The sequence below is a fragment of the Asparagus officinalis genome, chromosome 8 (genome assembly GCF_001876935.1).
Source record: "Asparagus officinalis chromosome 8, Aspof.V1, whole genome shotgun sequence".
In the NCBI taxonomy this organism is placed as follows: Eukaryota; Viridiplantae; Streptophyta; class Magnoliopsida; order Asparagales; family Asparagaceae; genus Asparagus; species Asparagus officinalis.
The window spans coordinates 26112414-26129415 of NC_033801.1; the positions used below are offsets into that span (position 1 = coordinate 26112414).

The 17002-nt window shown below is 33.7% G+C and overlaps 1 protein-coding gene across 1 annotated transcript; it reads right to left on the reverse strand.

Annotated features, from left to right (window-relative positions):
* On the reverse strand, positions 420–15874 carry LOC109821031 (1-acyl-sn-glycerol-3-phosphate acyltransferase PLS1-like). Its single transcript, XM_020387226.1, has 10 exons — positions 15648–15874; positions 14311–14433; positions 7306–7345; positions 7115–7188; positions 6875–6934; positions 6036–6113; positions 5795–5953; positions 2216–2341; positions 1337–1621; positions 420–907 (listed from the first exon to the last, which is right to left on the reverse strand). The coding sequence occupies exons 1-10, from the start codon at positions 15726–15728 to the stop codon at positions 650–652; spliced, it is 1284 nt and encodes a 427-aa protein (XP_020242815.1). The 5' UTR covers positions 15729–15874; the 3' UTR covers positions 420–649.

Consider the following 17002-nt stretch of genomic DNA (forward strand, 5'->3'; position numbering starts at 1 on the left):
TCCTTCATTCAAACACTCTTTGACGTCTATTGCAAATAAAATTTGGAATATGAATTTTTCAAAATCACTCACATGCATCAAGATGAAATCCATGGACCAATCAACCCCTTGTGAGTCATAGTACCATCAGATTATATGTACATGGTAAGCAGCGGCTAATGCATTAAGCTAATGTCCACGTGATTGGAAACACGATAAAAGAAAGTATGTTCTTTATGAGTCATGTCATTAGATGATATACACATGAAGGGGGAGAAAAACAGCAATTATGTGCATATTTTATTCAATTTACTCTATAGTGGCATGCAGGGAATTACTAAAGCCAAAAGAGTCACTGGTATGTCTTCACCTTACTTGTTTCAGGAAAAAGACACATTTTCCATGCCTGATAGAAAACTATTAAAAATGGTACCAAAGTATCAAACAGCAATGTAACAAATCAATATGCATATCAAATATGATCATCTATAAACACCTTAAAAGTCCCCATACATAAAAAAATAAAAAGCCAAAAACTTAATACAAAACAAGACAGGACATTTCTACAAATTCCTATGCAGATTATAATGATATGTATCATGAAAGAAACTATGGATGCAGCTTTTTTTCCCCTCAATTAGAGCAGCAGCTGGAACCCGCAATTCTGGTACTAATCTTTCTTTGTTCTTGCTCGAGCAGCTCTAGCAGTAGTTGAACGCTCGGCCTGTGAATACAGAATGAACACGTGCATAACGAGCGTAACCAGTAACAATCCCAGAGCTGCAAAGCCAACTCCTTTCCATGTCGAAAGGAGCGAAGTCCATTTCAAGAATCTAAAAGCAGTACATGACAGGAGAGAGGCCCAAAATATAACAACCTGTTGCATAGAGAAAATGATAAAGTAATAAGAGAGAAGAAAGAGACTGATTTAGTCAAATACGCTCCATTCTTTCGTGCAGATTAGTGGTTTCTTATGTTTTCTTTTTTGGGTTATTTGCATTTATATACTCCATTTCAACTTTGATAGCTTTAAGTACTTTCTCTGCCCTGAAAAAATACCAGTTAGCTCATTTTTAACTTTGATGCCAAAAGTTCTCTTTTCACCAAAAAAAGAACCCCGAAGTACAATGAGATTTAGCTTTGATATCCGGTGCTTCAACAAAAATTAACTTTGATACCCACACACTTCAAAAATACCTAACAAATCATTTAAGTTTGGGGTATCAAAGTTAAATTTTGTTTAACTCTGGGGTGTAAAAATTTTATTTTGCTGAATATTGGGGTATTTTTGGGCAAAAATGAACTGAGGTATGAAAGTCAAAGAGAAGGTAAGCTTGGGTATTTAAATGCAAATAACCTTTTTTCTTTTCATTTTCCTCTTTTTTTGGGGGGTGGTGGTGGTGGGGGTTGGGGTTAGAAGTAGCGGATATATACATATTAATTGGGATCCCACATAGATGAAGCTGATATGGTTATAAAGTTTATATTGTAGGAGTTCCATAAATTTTTCGATACTGTTTATGAAATATGAAACAGTTAAGTGAAATACCTTTGCTACAAAGGTGTCTTTGCACCATTGGGCAACTCCATCATCAGTCTGAGGCAACTCCTTCATAGAATGACGTTTGACGTGCACATGTACCTAAATAAGATGATGGTCTCAGCAAAAAAATGATATTGCAAAGATGCAAACTGAATGAAATTTTATCAGGGTAAATTTCAAAAAACTGCCATAACTTTCGGGGGTTTGCTCAAAACTACCATAGACTTTTTATTAGAGAAAACCACCATGAATTTGTAACTTTTGAAAAGTAACAAACTATTGGAAATGGTTGCTGAAGGCATTAATGTGTAGATTTAAACTACCCTTGTTTATACCTATTAACCCACAAAGTTTGTTAAGGGTTAAATAAAAGATAAATAAAGTACAAAAGGGAAAACTGTCAAAACAATGTATCCTGCAACACACGTGACCATAAAAGCAAAATCAGTTTTGATAGTCATCCTTGAGACTATATTCTATGATCTTACAATGATGTATTCTATCTATCCTAATTCTGAATTTCTTGTTTACTGTAATTATTGCTTTTTGGCAGTTTGCACCATGATGCATTCAATTATAAGAATTAAATAATGAATTAAGATCCCCACTAACAATGATAAACTAAAAACTAAAAAAACTTTCACACAGACATTTCAAATAGAGCACCTAGGAAACTGCATCTGGTAAACATACCACTGATGATTGTCCTTTCAAAATTCTAAGCATTGTAGGAGAGGGTTGATCTTTGGGAACACTAACTGTGCAGTCATATATAGCTGGAACAAATGAGCGCATATTATTTACAGCTGAAACAAAACCCTGGAGACAAATGAATTGGAGATGTCAGAAATGTGATGTTAACTTGCAATGAGACTGTATAATATCAAGACAAACCATTTTGAAATATCATCAGACTGGGAAACAAACATGTGTGTTTACCTTAACATTTCAGCCTATATCGATTATATTTAACGACATTAATAGTGACATTCCTAATGACAGTATATACATATAAAGCAAATTCCATGAGGAAAAAGGGGAGAATCTATGTTCTTTAATGACTCAAGCTCTAATATCTTAGTCCAAATAAAATAAACTCTTATCACACTGAAAGAATGAAAAAAAACTCAAAGATAAACATGGGCTTAATCCAGAATCAAAAATGTCTCTTAAGAGGGGGAATGCTGATTTAAGTTGTACTCTGTATGTGGTAAAGCAGAGAATAAAAGCCAGGCTCCTCCTTGTGAGTCTAGATATCCCAGCTTCGGCTTGAAGAGGTGAGCAAGAGGATCCTCAGTAGGAATGAACCAATAAACAAATTGATGTTTCAACAATCTACAGAACTTTTGAATCAGCCACTTGTACTTCCAAAACCAATTCATGTCAACAACATACATGAGAGCAAAAGTGATTTTACTGCAAATCGTGTTGTATCCTACAGCAGTAAAATGATGAACACCTAGCTAGACTGTAACTCCAGCAGTGTTTGTGCTTAATGTCTACCTTTACAAGCATGTTCTAACCCAGGATAAAGGAGAAAGGTTGTGTTAGTTAGACAGCAAGCCAGTATCAACACCTAGTTGGATATTCATGATATGAAACCTAAAGAATGTTCATCATTTTTGTAGCTACCTACACCATGCGTGTCACTTTTTGTAGGTAAACTATTAAGAACAGAAGATTTCTTCCAACATGTGATCGAAGTCATTCGTATAACCAGTTAAATGGCATCCAACTAGAATGAAAAATTATCAGTCCTTTTGTGGGTCCGAGCAGAATGAGAAAGGTATAGCAATGAAAGGTACTAGCTAAACCAGGAGAAGCAGCTAAATCTTTCTATTTTGGTATAGAGGTAAAGTGATAACATAAATATTCAATAGGGTTTAAAAGAGTCTAAATACATGAGGTATGAAACCTAAAGAATATTCATCGTTTTTGTAGCTAGCTACACCATGCGTCACTTTTTGTAGGTAAACTATTAAGAACAGAAGATTTCTTCCAGCATGTGATCGAAGTCATTCATATAACCAGTAAAATGGCATCCAACTAGAATGAAAAATTATCAGTCCTTTCGTGGGTCCGAGCAGAATGAGAAAGGTATAGCAATGAAAGGCACTAGCTAAACCAGGAGAAGCAGCTAAATCTTTCTATTTTGGTATAGAGGTAAAGTGATAACATAAATATTCAATAGGGTTTAAAAGAGTCTAAATACGTAAGGATTCTACTTCCAATATTTACGACAAGGTTTCTAAGGGTCATATCATACAACTAGATATGCCAGCTATATATGATGTATAGTATAGAACACTAAAGTACGTAGATAAGATAAGCTAAATTTCAAAAGTCAACAAGCATTTGATAAGTAGATAAGACAAGCTAAATTTCAAAAGTCAACAAGCATTTGATACACAATGATTTTGGTGTAATGTGATAAACAAGCTGAACTGAAAATATTTGGATAATGTCAGATATTTTTTTTTAAAGTTTAGCAGGTCTAGATTCCAGAAACATCGCATAATTGAGTTAACGAGGATTTTATACACAATGACTTTGGTGTAATGTGATAAACAAGACGAACTGAAAATATTTGGATAATATCTTCTTCTTCTTCTTATTTAATTTAGCAGGTTCTGATTCCAGAAACATAGAGATACATATAAATTGAGTTAACAAGGATTTGATACACTATGATTTTGGTGTAATGTGATAAACAAGATAAACTGAAAAATATTTGGATAATATAGCTTTTTTTTAATTTAGCAGGTTTGATTCCAGAAACATCTAGATATAAATAATTGAGTAACAAGGACATGAAATGCCTTGTTAACAGACTATTGAAAATTACAGATAGAATACGTAACGTCTTTCTCTTTCTCTTCTATATTATTGCATGGTGAATTTTGAAGATTGGTCTTTGCTAGCATGGTCATAAATTGAGTTATTTGTTAGCTTGATTTTGGGACAATTGGGAAGATGTCAAACTTATGAGACTTACTATGAAACTTTAGGAGAGAGTAACTGGGCAGTAGACTAACAATGAGACAAGAGTATATCAGAACCAATTTGGCTTTCAAACTGGGAGGTCAGCTATGGAACCTAACATATTAAGACGATTAATGGAAAAATATAGAGAGAAGAGAAAGAATATACATATATTTTCAATGATCTAGAAAAAGCTTATAATTCAGTCTCTAGAGATATAATGTGGTAGTTTTAGAACAAGCATCTAGTACATATAATAATGTGAGAACAAATGAAGGTGAAATACAATCATTTTGTACTACCATATATTTACGTCAAGGATCTCTAAGCCCTTATCTTTTTGCACTAGTAATAAATCAAGTTAATAGACATATCCAAGATGAAGTCTCACGGTGCATATTATTTATGGACAATATAGTATTAGTTAATGAGACTAAAAAGGGATAATTTATAAAGTAGAAAGGTTAAGAGCAACTTGCAAACAAAAGGATTTAGAAATAGTAGAAAAAAAGCACAATACCCAAAGTCTAATTTTAATAACAATCTAAAGAGAAACGATTCCATAGTACATATTGATGGTCAAGAAATATCTAAGAGTGATCATTTTTGTTATTTAGGATCAATTATTCGTCAAAATGGTGAGATTGAGGATGATGTGGTACATCATCTAAAAGTAGCACGGTTAAAATAGATAAGTGATTCAGGAGTATTATGTGATCATAGAATACTCATGAGACTGAAGGGAAATTTTTCTAAGGACCAACTATAAGACCAATAATGCTCGATGATAAGGAGATAGAATAGATTGATATGGTTCGTCCACGTATAATAGAGGCCAGCAAACACACCACTTACGAGAATTGATAAGATTATAGCTAATGAAGCAAAGAGAACTAGATGTGGACTTAAAAGAACTTAGAAATAATTAAGAATGATATGATAATATTTACTTAATGGAGGCAATGGACCATAACAGAAATGAATGAAACATTAGGATACATATAGCTGACCCCAAAAAGTTTGGACAAAGGCTCTGTTGTAATTGTTTGTCATCTTGATTTGTATTGTAAATTTTGCATCTTGATCTTTATTGTAAATTTTGGCTTTGTTAGATATGTAGCCTTGTGCTAGAGGTTTGACCCCCGTTTCAATAGAAAAGGTATAGATGAAAAGATAAGTAAAAGAAAACACATTCCTGATTTAGAGAAATAAAGTTATCAATTCAATAGCAAGATAAAAATATTCTAAAAGCTGGTGTTGGTTACAATAGAGGCAAAAGAAAAACATCACCTTAGTACGAGGAATCAGAACGTTTTTAGGAACTGGTAGACCCTGTGAATTTGCAAATTCTTGAGCTGCTAAAAGTTTCGCTGGGGTAAACCGAGTGCCTTCAACAAACAGAGCCAGCCAAAATGGTCGAGGATAGTCACTCAACCGCTGCATGCCTGACTGCATGATTGGATCAAGTACAATTTATTATTAAAAAAACATAAAGACTTCTTAAGAAATTATTGTCTTCAGAAGATCATACCTTCAACGTGTTTTCATCCTTAGCCCAGTTTCTCTCCAGAAAGAGGTATTCATTAAACCACATGGACCAACCAATCACCTGTTTACACGAATTATATTTGTAACCATAGAAAATCACGAAGTTGGAATTAAACATAGAAAACATGTAGTTATAAAATGAGAATGTTGTGAAAACACGCTAGTTAACTGTCAACTTTGCTTCAATTTGTTTTTGCAAAAAGTGACGTTTTTGCAATTACTGTTACGAAAAAATAATGAAACAAACAACTGCACCTGCAATTGCATATGCTAATGCCTATTCATTTCTCAAAAATCTCCTGATGGACTCTGGAAGTTAGCTAAGTGTCATCCCCAACATAAAGGAAGAATTGATTTATCTCACAAAAACAACCAGAAATACAAAAAGCTTATCCTGACAACTACTGTCCCATGAGGATTTTTATCAATGTCAAACAAGGGTCTAAAGTCTCCCTTTCCCTGAGCTAAGAATCCTGACATCAGCCTGGGATTTATAGGAAAGTACGTCTAAATTTCTCATTATAAATGAAAGATGTTTTAGGGATTACAAATTAAATGCTTTGTTTATTATTAAAGTATCTGTATTGAAATATACAATAAAAGAGTTGAATTTTTAAGCTCTAGGTTAAAGTTGGACATTATCTTTCTCAAACTAAATTAAATGATAATCGACTCATTTGCTACATATATATAACTACGAAGAGAACCATGGGAAAACGTTTTTGATGAAAGAATAAGGAATTGATTCGAAAACTAACAAGTTTTGGGGAACATTTTCCATCAAAGAAGAAACAGAACATCAGTATTGTAATGAAAACTTACTGGAAGGTATTTAGATGATTTCTTCATCACTGCTAAAGCACTGCCAAGGCAACCTGAGCGCTGATAAGAAAATAGAATCAACAACAAATAGAAAAAAGATAAGCATAGATCAACATTACAAAGGAAAATATAAATTCTTCTTCCAAGTGTAATGCTCATGATCACTAGTAGGATGGCCAAATAATCCCAATTAATTCATTTTCTTGATAGTGATAATCCATGAAAATAGAAATTATGCACCTGAGCTAAAATCCATCCGACAAGCCAGTCAATGTCACTTCTATGATTACTGATAACAAGTGCATGCTCTTTTCCTGTTATATTTACCAAAAGTAAAGTAAGATCATGGTCACACGAGTGTCCTGAGTTAAAATAAATAGCAATACATTTTTAATTGTGACTTAGAGTTGCTCAATGTTGAAAAATCATACCCATTGAGTTAAAAGTTTCAGAATCTGCATATACACGGACCTGCAATAAGAAGAAATGGCAGTATAGTTTAAATGCCCAAAAAAATATTCATAAGATATGATATCATATTATTATATTGCATTATATGATCTTCTATGTCAAATGCTAGTAGTCAACTACAATTGTCAACTAGAAAGCAATTGATACAACCTCATGTATAACGTAAAGAAAATGAACAAGACACAGTTGACAAGATTATATACAGCACACCACCAAAACAAAGTGTATAAATGAGCATTCTGCCACAGTGAAGTGTTACTAAATTTAGCTAATGAAACGCGAATCTAGTGCATATACTCTTATCTGTGTTGAAATTTAGCTGTTCAAGAATCTTAATTCACAAAAAATTCAGAGAGAACGACACAAAGGATACAACACAATGGACAACTAAAATTCACAAAAAGAACAAAATAATTTGTCCCCTAGACAATTTGTCTGATCTCTCCAGTGCCCACAGGATCAGTTCCAAGGAATTAATCACTGGCCATAGAGGATGATTTCAGGTGGACCACTGTTAGTATGTGGTAAATCCTCAATCGAATCTTCTTAAGCTCATGCTTGGTCAACCTCATTGCGAACTGATAAGAAAAGGATTAATGATGGTGATCATGATAAGAATATGTAGCATTTGTAACCCATTCCTCCAGATGCTATGAAACAAACCGTTAAAACAAGGAGGAAATCAGTATCATACTGATCCCAGCAAGTGCGGGTATGCTTTTCTCTGTGTGTGGCGTTTGGGCGTGCACATGTGCTTTTTTGTAATCGTACATGCAGTTATACACACATGCATATACATATATCTATTTAACTCTACACTAAATATTTTTTAAATAGTTTGTTCAAGGTGTGCTTGGACAGTACTATAAGATTTTCCTCGATGCCATTCACACATTAACATTGTGCTAGAAATCCACTGCCCCCTAATGTGGATGGTTTCCTTCAGTTACTTGAATGTGGTAAAGTGATAGGAAAAAATCCAACTCCATCACGCAACCAATATTTTAGGAAGCATTTTTTGTGTTTCATTTTCTAAGGGGACGGCTTCTACCACAGCACAGGAGAAGAATAGAGAAGATGAAGAAAGGAAGATAAATGGAGATGAAGCGGAAGAAGATCATGAAGTAGATGAATTTGTAAATAATAATTAATGTAAACAAAACTACAATAATAATGAATTAATGATAAATTACTTCTTGAAAGCATGGACAATGATAATCAGAGGCAGCTTTGATAGGGGTTTGGACATGAGGAGGTAACGGCTCTAGAACCAAAGAGAGGTTGAGGGAGACAACAAAGGAAAATGGTTTTTTTTTAAGGATTCAGAACTCTAGCCTTATTGCTTCATCTACTTTAGATTTAGATATCGAATTTTAACGTTGACCCATTTTCATCAGATCCATTTTCTTCACATGTTAGTATGCCTAAGCAGAACATGTACTTGTTTTCAAAGTGGAGCAATCCACTTTTGCAGTACATGCCCTCTTATATGCCCTAAGCGCTTAATCTAGCGGCCTGGGTACCACCACTGTCTAGGCAGGCGCTACACGGATGCCCACACTGCTTTTCAAAGTAGTGAAGCAACTCCTTACAACATTGTCAATTACATACCCATAATTCAAGATCCAGATCAGTTGTTCTCCTTACATGGTGCCTTTAAGATGATTTTCACTCTAAGCATCCCCGAGCACCCAATTAAAAGTGAAAGTGATAATTCTAGTGTAATGCAAGCATAGCATGAGAGGCAAATGGTTCAATGTCCTTTAACCTTTTTGTTCAAATCTTTTGAGAAATTACCAGCTTGTTATTGTTGTTTGGCAACTTATGTTGAAAACAAGATATCATAGATCAATGTTTCACTTGATGGACGCAAGCCCAAGCACAAGGGTGCTTCTAAGATCAGGCAATGTTGACCCCTTAGCTTATTGAATGGGCCTCAAAATATCAGAAAAGGTTAATTGCATATGATATCTCGAACATTATATGAGGCTTACTGATTTAATACCTATAAATTTTTTTATTATCACTTAGACCTCCTGATATGTAAATAGAGCTATATATATCTTTGTTGTTTGCACCTCTCATATGAGTCTCGAGTATCACAGGATATCAATGTACTGCAATGTACTCACTAATATTTTAATGTTTTACTGAGGAACACCTATTCTCTTACAGGAGTTGAGCACACCCTATAATACAAGTATATATAATGAAATTATAACTTCATGTTTTGGGACATAAAGGGTATAAGTGCCAATAAAAAAAGTGTAGGGGTAATAAGTGACTAGGCCCCTAACAATATTAGGGGCACATCTACAATTAATCATTGTTTTAAATATCATTGATTTAGCTATATATCCGACTGATATGTCTTTTACAAGGCTTGCCGCAAGACAATATGATCTCAATATCTTTTAATGTTTTTTGACAATTTTTGGATGATATATCTTATACAAACTGATATATTAACCAATATGTTGGTAAATATGCCCTTTTAGATGACTTGTCACTAACCAATATAGTTCAGCAAAATTTATTTAACGTTTTTTTAGCAAAAATTCTAATCCTACTCAGTTCTTTAGCAAATTCTAGTAAGCTCTTTTTTCCAAATAAGTTTTTACAATTGGTTAGTGATCCTAACTTTATAGTATTTACATTTTGTATATTAGATTTCATGAAGTATGTTTACATTATATTTTAGGATATTAAATTATATATCACGTCGTTCAATTCTAGTATTTAGTACATATGTAATATCCCTAATTTTTTCTATTCATACAGATCTATCTAAAAAATATTAAGTTACAAAGGGTTTTTTTCCCAAAAATATTAGGAATATTGCATATCATTATAAGTTTGTTAAGGGTTTTTTTGTAAATGGTAATTTTCTAAGGTGTTTATTAGAAATGGAGAACTAATAAATGGAACAAACCCTAACTCTTGTGTACTTTTGAGAACCCGCAGCTGAAAAAATAAAAGGTTGAAATATCAACAAGAGGAGAAAGAACTAGAAAAAAATTATTTTACTGGAGTTAGTCGATGCCGGAGAAGTGATCCTTAGTATTTATTTTCACCTTCATGAGATTAAGTACTCTCCTCTTGAAATCGTGACAATCTTTTTTCCTTCATAGAGTAATTATTCCATAACTTATTGACTTGTGTCATGATAAGTAAATAACTACTTAACTTTGACCAGGAAGAGAAAATCATAAGGTTCCTTGTCAAATTGGATAAATAACCATCACTAGATTTTTAGCTTTAAAGGCATTCGATCATCACCGGCAATCTTACAAATCCAAGCTGAGTTGATGTATTGTAATCCGTAATCCAAATTATAATATGGAAAAGTAAATTTAGTTTATTAGCTGATTATTCTGAGTGAGTCTAGGATATGCAGTGATATCAATGGTTGTTTTCATTTATTTTTTTGGGGCTCTTAGCAATTCCGCAGAGGTGTTGTGAGTGGAATTTGGACGGTCTTTTAGATTTGAGGTAAATAGTGAATTTATATGTTATGCATTGCATATTTTCATCTAGAAATTATCTTATATATAGATGGATTACTTCACAATTGATTATATCCTTTTTGTTACTTTGTATGATTTATTCAAAATATCAATTGTTGATTGGATCATATTTTGTGATGCATGTGGATATTTTGATATAGGTCCATGCTTGCTTTCTTGTAGATAGTCACGTGTTTTTTATATAGTGGTAGGTCGAGATGCATATGTGATTTGGTTTTTACTATTAGTTTGACTTTGGCATATTTTATTAAGTATTTGATTATATAAAGTTTGTTCAATAATTGAAAACATATGCATCTCAAGTCAATATACTGGTAAGTGAAGATAAGTAAGTCATCTAAACTGAGCTTAATGAGGTTTATTTTAGCGTTAAACCTAAAATTATAAGTCTCAATAGTCAACGTCATAGTACCACGGGACTAACAAAATCTAAATTACCAGATTAATATTCTAACATGGCCCTATTTTTCAATATGATATTATTTCTGTTTTGGCATCAATATGGTATTTTAACTTATGCCAATGATGATAATGAGACCTTTTTTCGGCGAATTGTATTAATTTTCTTTGAAAAATCCTTTGATCCCCTGACTTATCAAAATTATTAAATCTACACCATCCTTCACCTTTAGACTCCCCCATTTCAAATTCTTTTACCTTTTTACCCAAGAAAATCCTCATTCACTCTTTCTACTTCTCTCATCAACGGATCCCCTCTTTCTCCTTCAAATTCCCCATTCAAATATAAACCCTAATAGAAATTGGTATCGACTCAGATGAAGGTTCTTGGGGTTGAATTGGCGAGATTGAAGGAGAAAGAGGGCATAAATGAGGATCTTATTGGGTAAAGTGGTGAATTTGGGGATGTTAAATAAAAATAAGGGTGTAGATTTAATAATTTTGACAGCATAGTAGGATGGAAGAAATGTTCTAAGAAAAAAGATACAATTTGCCGAAATTTGTCATAGGGACACAAGTTAAAATATAATATTGATGTCGGAGGAGAAATAAATACCATATTAAAAAATAGGGTTGAGTTAAAATATCAATCTAATAATTTATCTGATTAATAAAAGTAGAGATACCATGTCAACCAAGGTATTAAGTGTTAACCGTATTAAGACCTTACCTGTTTATTTTCCAATGCATGAAATTATATTTTAAAAATGTTGTGCCAAGTATGGACTTCAATGATGATTTTATATTATTTTAATATTTTTCTTATGAAGTAAAAATATTATAGTTTTCACCAAACCATTGTTTAATATACAAAATTATCCAATTATTGAGTTGTGAAGTCACTAAGTTTTATTAACTTTTTCAGAGACTCAGGATTAGGTGGTACTGGAGAGCCTCATATTTTTAAGGAAGAACTGAGGAAGTTGGCAAATCTTTAATTTATTATGTATCGTTATTTCAAGGTGAAGGTTAGATAAATATTTTAATGTTTAGATTATTTTTGAAAGATTATGTAGAAATAAGATTCTCTCTTTTAATTTGAATCCTATATTTAGTTGGGAGAACTTTTATTTATATCATTTGATAGGAGTAATGTCAGATTTTTGTTTATGGAGGATACTTAATAATGAATTTGATGATGATAAAAAATTTCATAGTTATTTGACAAATGTACTATTTGGAAAAAAAAAATTAGCATGTTTGGTTTGGCTCCACTATTCCTTCCAGATCCTAAAATTGGGATCATGACAACATATCCCTAATATCCACAATCCATTATGAATTCAGACATTCTAGCTACCTGGTATTTCCTCGATATCAGATATTTAAAGCATTACAATTAAGCTTATAAAAATAATGTTTTTTGCAAACAAGAGGTCTTCCATGGTAACAAAAATCCAGTTGATCATCTCCCCTCAAAATCTACTCCTAATCAACCATGTTTACTTAGCTTTTATCAAGAAACAATATAACCTTTATAGCATTATTGGAGAAAATTTAGTGGCTTCCTACCCTTCCGTTGTTGATGCCCTCTTCAGCAAATTAAACTTTAAGAAGCTTAGGTAAGTCATCCCCTTTAATGCAACTGCAATATGTGGCTCTGGTCAACACTACACTTATTTGGACGTGTTCTTGCATACTTGGCTTTCTACATCGTCCTTGTAAATGAATTTGCAAGGGCCTAAACCAAATGCAAATGTGGAATTGGACAAGCCGACCTACTTCCAAAGACATCGCCATTCTCTCCACTGACATCCTCACCGATGCTCTTCGATATGCCAGCAAACCATGATGTCATATCGTTCATCACACAAAGGTCATTTGGTTCCACTGTCTTGTCAGCCCTCACTATGCAGATGTTACACATAATCTTGTACTGGATAACCGTAGATGACTCATTCACCTCCAAATTCTGCTCAAACTACTCTCTATTGCTTTAAACATTCTCAGATTTGAAGATTAATTTATTAAAGTCTTCATCTACAACTTGGACTAGTCTAGATGTGAATACTTCAGCAACTGACATCTTCAACTGTCAACTTGATATTCTTCCATTCACCCATTTAGGCTCGACACTCAATGCTAGCCGTAATGAGTTTTGACTGGAAAACTATCACCACTTATCTCGATTCTAGCTTGCTTTCTTTGAAAGAAACAATAATGTTCTAAAAAGCTTGCGTGTCATAGTCAATTCTACTCTTAAGCACTTCTATTATACTAAATACAATTTTTTTATCATCTCCCTCGTTATTTATACACCATACCGTTTCTGTTAAGGGGTATACAATAAATGTAATGGTTTTGCTTAGTCAGAGAAAGGATACAAGCAAAGTTCAGAGTTTACTCAGTTTCACAGTTCTCTGCTCCTTGAACCAATTGGTTCTATTCTCATCACTCTGAGAGTGCTTTTTGTCTTCCAAGTATCAAAATTATAAGGGGCAATGACTTAACAGGAATTCAAGTTGTTTATCTTCAGAAACAAGGTCTCCAAACAATCCATTTTCCAGGACTATGACCTGTTTCTTTAAAGCTTTCCAACTGTTGCTGACAAAACCTCGTGTCGTTCCTAGACCACCTTTAATACGCCATGGTGTATCTGTAACCTCCATGTAGCTCCACAATTTCATGACTTTTTCTTGTAAATAATTCATCATTTTATCCAGAGAGCTTGTCTTTTGCTTTATCTAAACTATTATTAATAATGACTAAGCAGTCAAAATGATATTTTACCAAAGATATATTACTAATGTAATTTGACCAAAGATGATGGTGGTGCCAAAATCAAGTTACAATTCTTGTCCAATATCAATTTAAAATGACAATTATGGTTCCTAACACATACTTAGCCATGAGAGGTTTGCATAAGCTCTACAATATCCTATATGCTCCACACCGCTCATTGCAAGGACAGAAAATGCTGAAAAAGTGTCAGAATAGGAACTAAATCATTAGAAATCGAATTTAAGCAAAAATAAATACCTTAAGCCCTGCCCACCAATCAACAAGGAAGATAAGCTGAATCCATAACAGTTCAGCCACAACTCTATTGATCTTCCTGTATGTGTTTTTTGAAAAAGGACGTATTGCAACAAAACAAGTGGCCTACAGAAAGATTTGACACAAACATGAAAAAGATCACAACAGTGAAGGAAATGAAATATATTGACGCAAGCGAGGAAAATGGACCAAAAATTATGTAGATAGCTCAACTAATGAAATATATCCACACAAGGAGGGGAAACGAGACTGGGACTCGAACCAATATAAATGACATTGAAACAAGATACGTCAACACAAGCGGATAAGCTAGGAGATCAGAAATAATACATAAATAACTCTACTAAAATAAGTTCAAAGGTCTTAGTTCAACTTATATCCAATATATAGAAGATGAAAGCAAACTAAAAATTCAAAAAAAGAAATTACGAGGTGCAACCCCAGCCATAAAGAAATGAAACTGAGCATTCTGAAAAGGAAAGCTTGAACACAACAAAATACTCGAAAGAACACACAAAACCATCAAGATCTTCAAATATATATGCATCAACCATCCCAGAGGGCCGTCAACCATATACTGAGAACTTCAAATAATCATAACAAACTAAAGATTGTAACTTTACTAGCAACAGAAGACACTATATTATTACATATATATCAACATAATGAACTGAAATGGAATAGATACTAAGCTGAAATTAAGAAGACAGACTAGAGAAAAAATATGGTAAATTCAGCAAGTCAATTACAACGACCGAAATACAAATTAACCGAAGTACATCTTAGTATAAAAATGTCAAGCAAGAGATGAGGAACAAAAAAAATGAAAGATAGAAAAGCACCAGAAGATAAAGGATACACAAAATAACAAACAGATTGGAACAAAGGTTTAAATTAAACTTCAATATAGAAGTAACAATAAATCCACATGCAATACTTTCTAAAGGACAATGACAAACTAGACAATGCCTAGCATTATTCCAAGAAAAACTCAGTAAATGTACACGAAATCCACCTCAAATAAGCCAACTAGAGTTTACAATAATTCCCAAAATGAACCGGACAAATCTACAGCAGCCCTATTTCTAAGGAATTTAAAATACCCATTAACCCTAAATCAAAAGAAATAAGTATAAGCATCCAATGAGAACTCTACATCCTGCACAGGACTCGAACAGCGAAAAATCCCAGACCCAATTCTCACAAAATCAAGATACCCATCAATCCACACCAAACTAAATCTTCAAAAAATCAAACAAAAAATCAATTGAGCACCCTCAAAACAGTAAATTTCGTGGATCAGAATAAAAACCCATCACCTGAATGAGATTGACGATCAAGCCCGAGAGAAGAAACAGAAGGCCTACAGGAACCATCATCAGCGCAACGGCGATCGCCATGATGGAGAGAGAGAGAGGAATGATTGAGTCAAAGAGAACGGAGGGAGAATCGAGGTCTCTAGATTACTAAAAAAGCGCCAACCCTTTCGGAAATTCTAATCCAAATCCGAAGCTAAAATTAGCGTCGAACTGGTTGCGTACAAAGATTGTTTCCGGGCCAACGAAGCGGAGATTAATCTTGGGGAAACTTTTCTAGAGCTTTGATCAGGACTGGCAAGCGAAGGACTACCTGGGAAATTTTATCAGGGCCCCTTAGAATCTTTTTAAATTCCGAAAAGGCCTCTAATTCAATAAAATTTTGGGTTTTTCAATAAAAGCCATCTCAATTGCATAAAACCTACATTCAAAGTTTAATTTATACATAAACCATCTTTAAAGGGTTTCCCGTTGCAATCAACATTGAGTGGTGTTAGGGGCACACCACCCACCACAACCCCAACCACACTCCCCCTCTCATTGCTACAGTAAACCGGGCCCCACATGGGATTTTAAAGAATTTAAAATCTCATGTGGGGCCTGGTTTACTGTAGCAATGAGAGGGGGGAGTGTGGTTGGGGTTGTGGTGGGTGGTGTGCCTCTAACATTTTTTATCAACATTCACTTGTTTTTTGATAAAATATTAACTAAGCTCCCCAAATATCCTTAAAGGCACTTGTTAAGCACTAGGTTCAGTTAAGAAGGCATGTCACACGCTAGGCACATGAGTTTTTAAGTGTGTTTTGGGAATTTTAGTCGACTTTTTATTTGAAAACATGTCAAGATGTTGATTCTGATTGCAATCTGACGCAGCGCGGAAGTTGTAACCTCGGAATCTACCAAGGGTGTTCTCTGAATCCACAAAGAACGATCTTCGAATCCACGAAGAACTTCGAATCCACGAAGAAAATATTGAAAAGATAAATTTTATTAATAAAAAGTTATATCTCTAGGGCTTACAAGACTCTTCTTAAATAAAAAAAGAAACAAAACTCCTACAATGACTCTAATTCCTACAAGGACTCAAACTTTACTAAAAATAGTAAAAGAATTCCTAAAATATTAAAACTCCTAAAAAGACTCCTTATGATTAGGAAAGTCCACCGGTCAAATTTGTGATCAAACCGGATTTGTTTTCTAAACAAAACAGACTCCTAAAATATTACTAAAAATAGTAAAAAACGGACAAAAATGTAAATATCTCTCAAACCGTAAGGAATTTGGCGAAACGGAAAACGCAAACCGAACCCCAAGGGGCTAGTTTGGATGGCTCCGTCTCGTCGAGATAGTCGATTTTC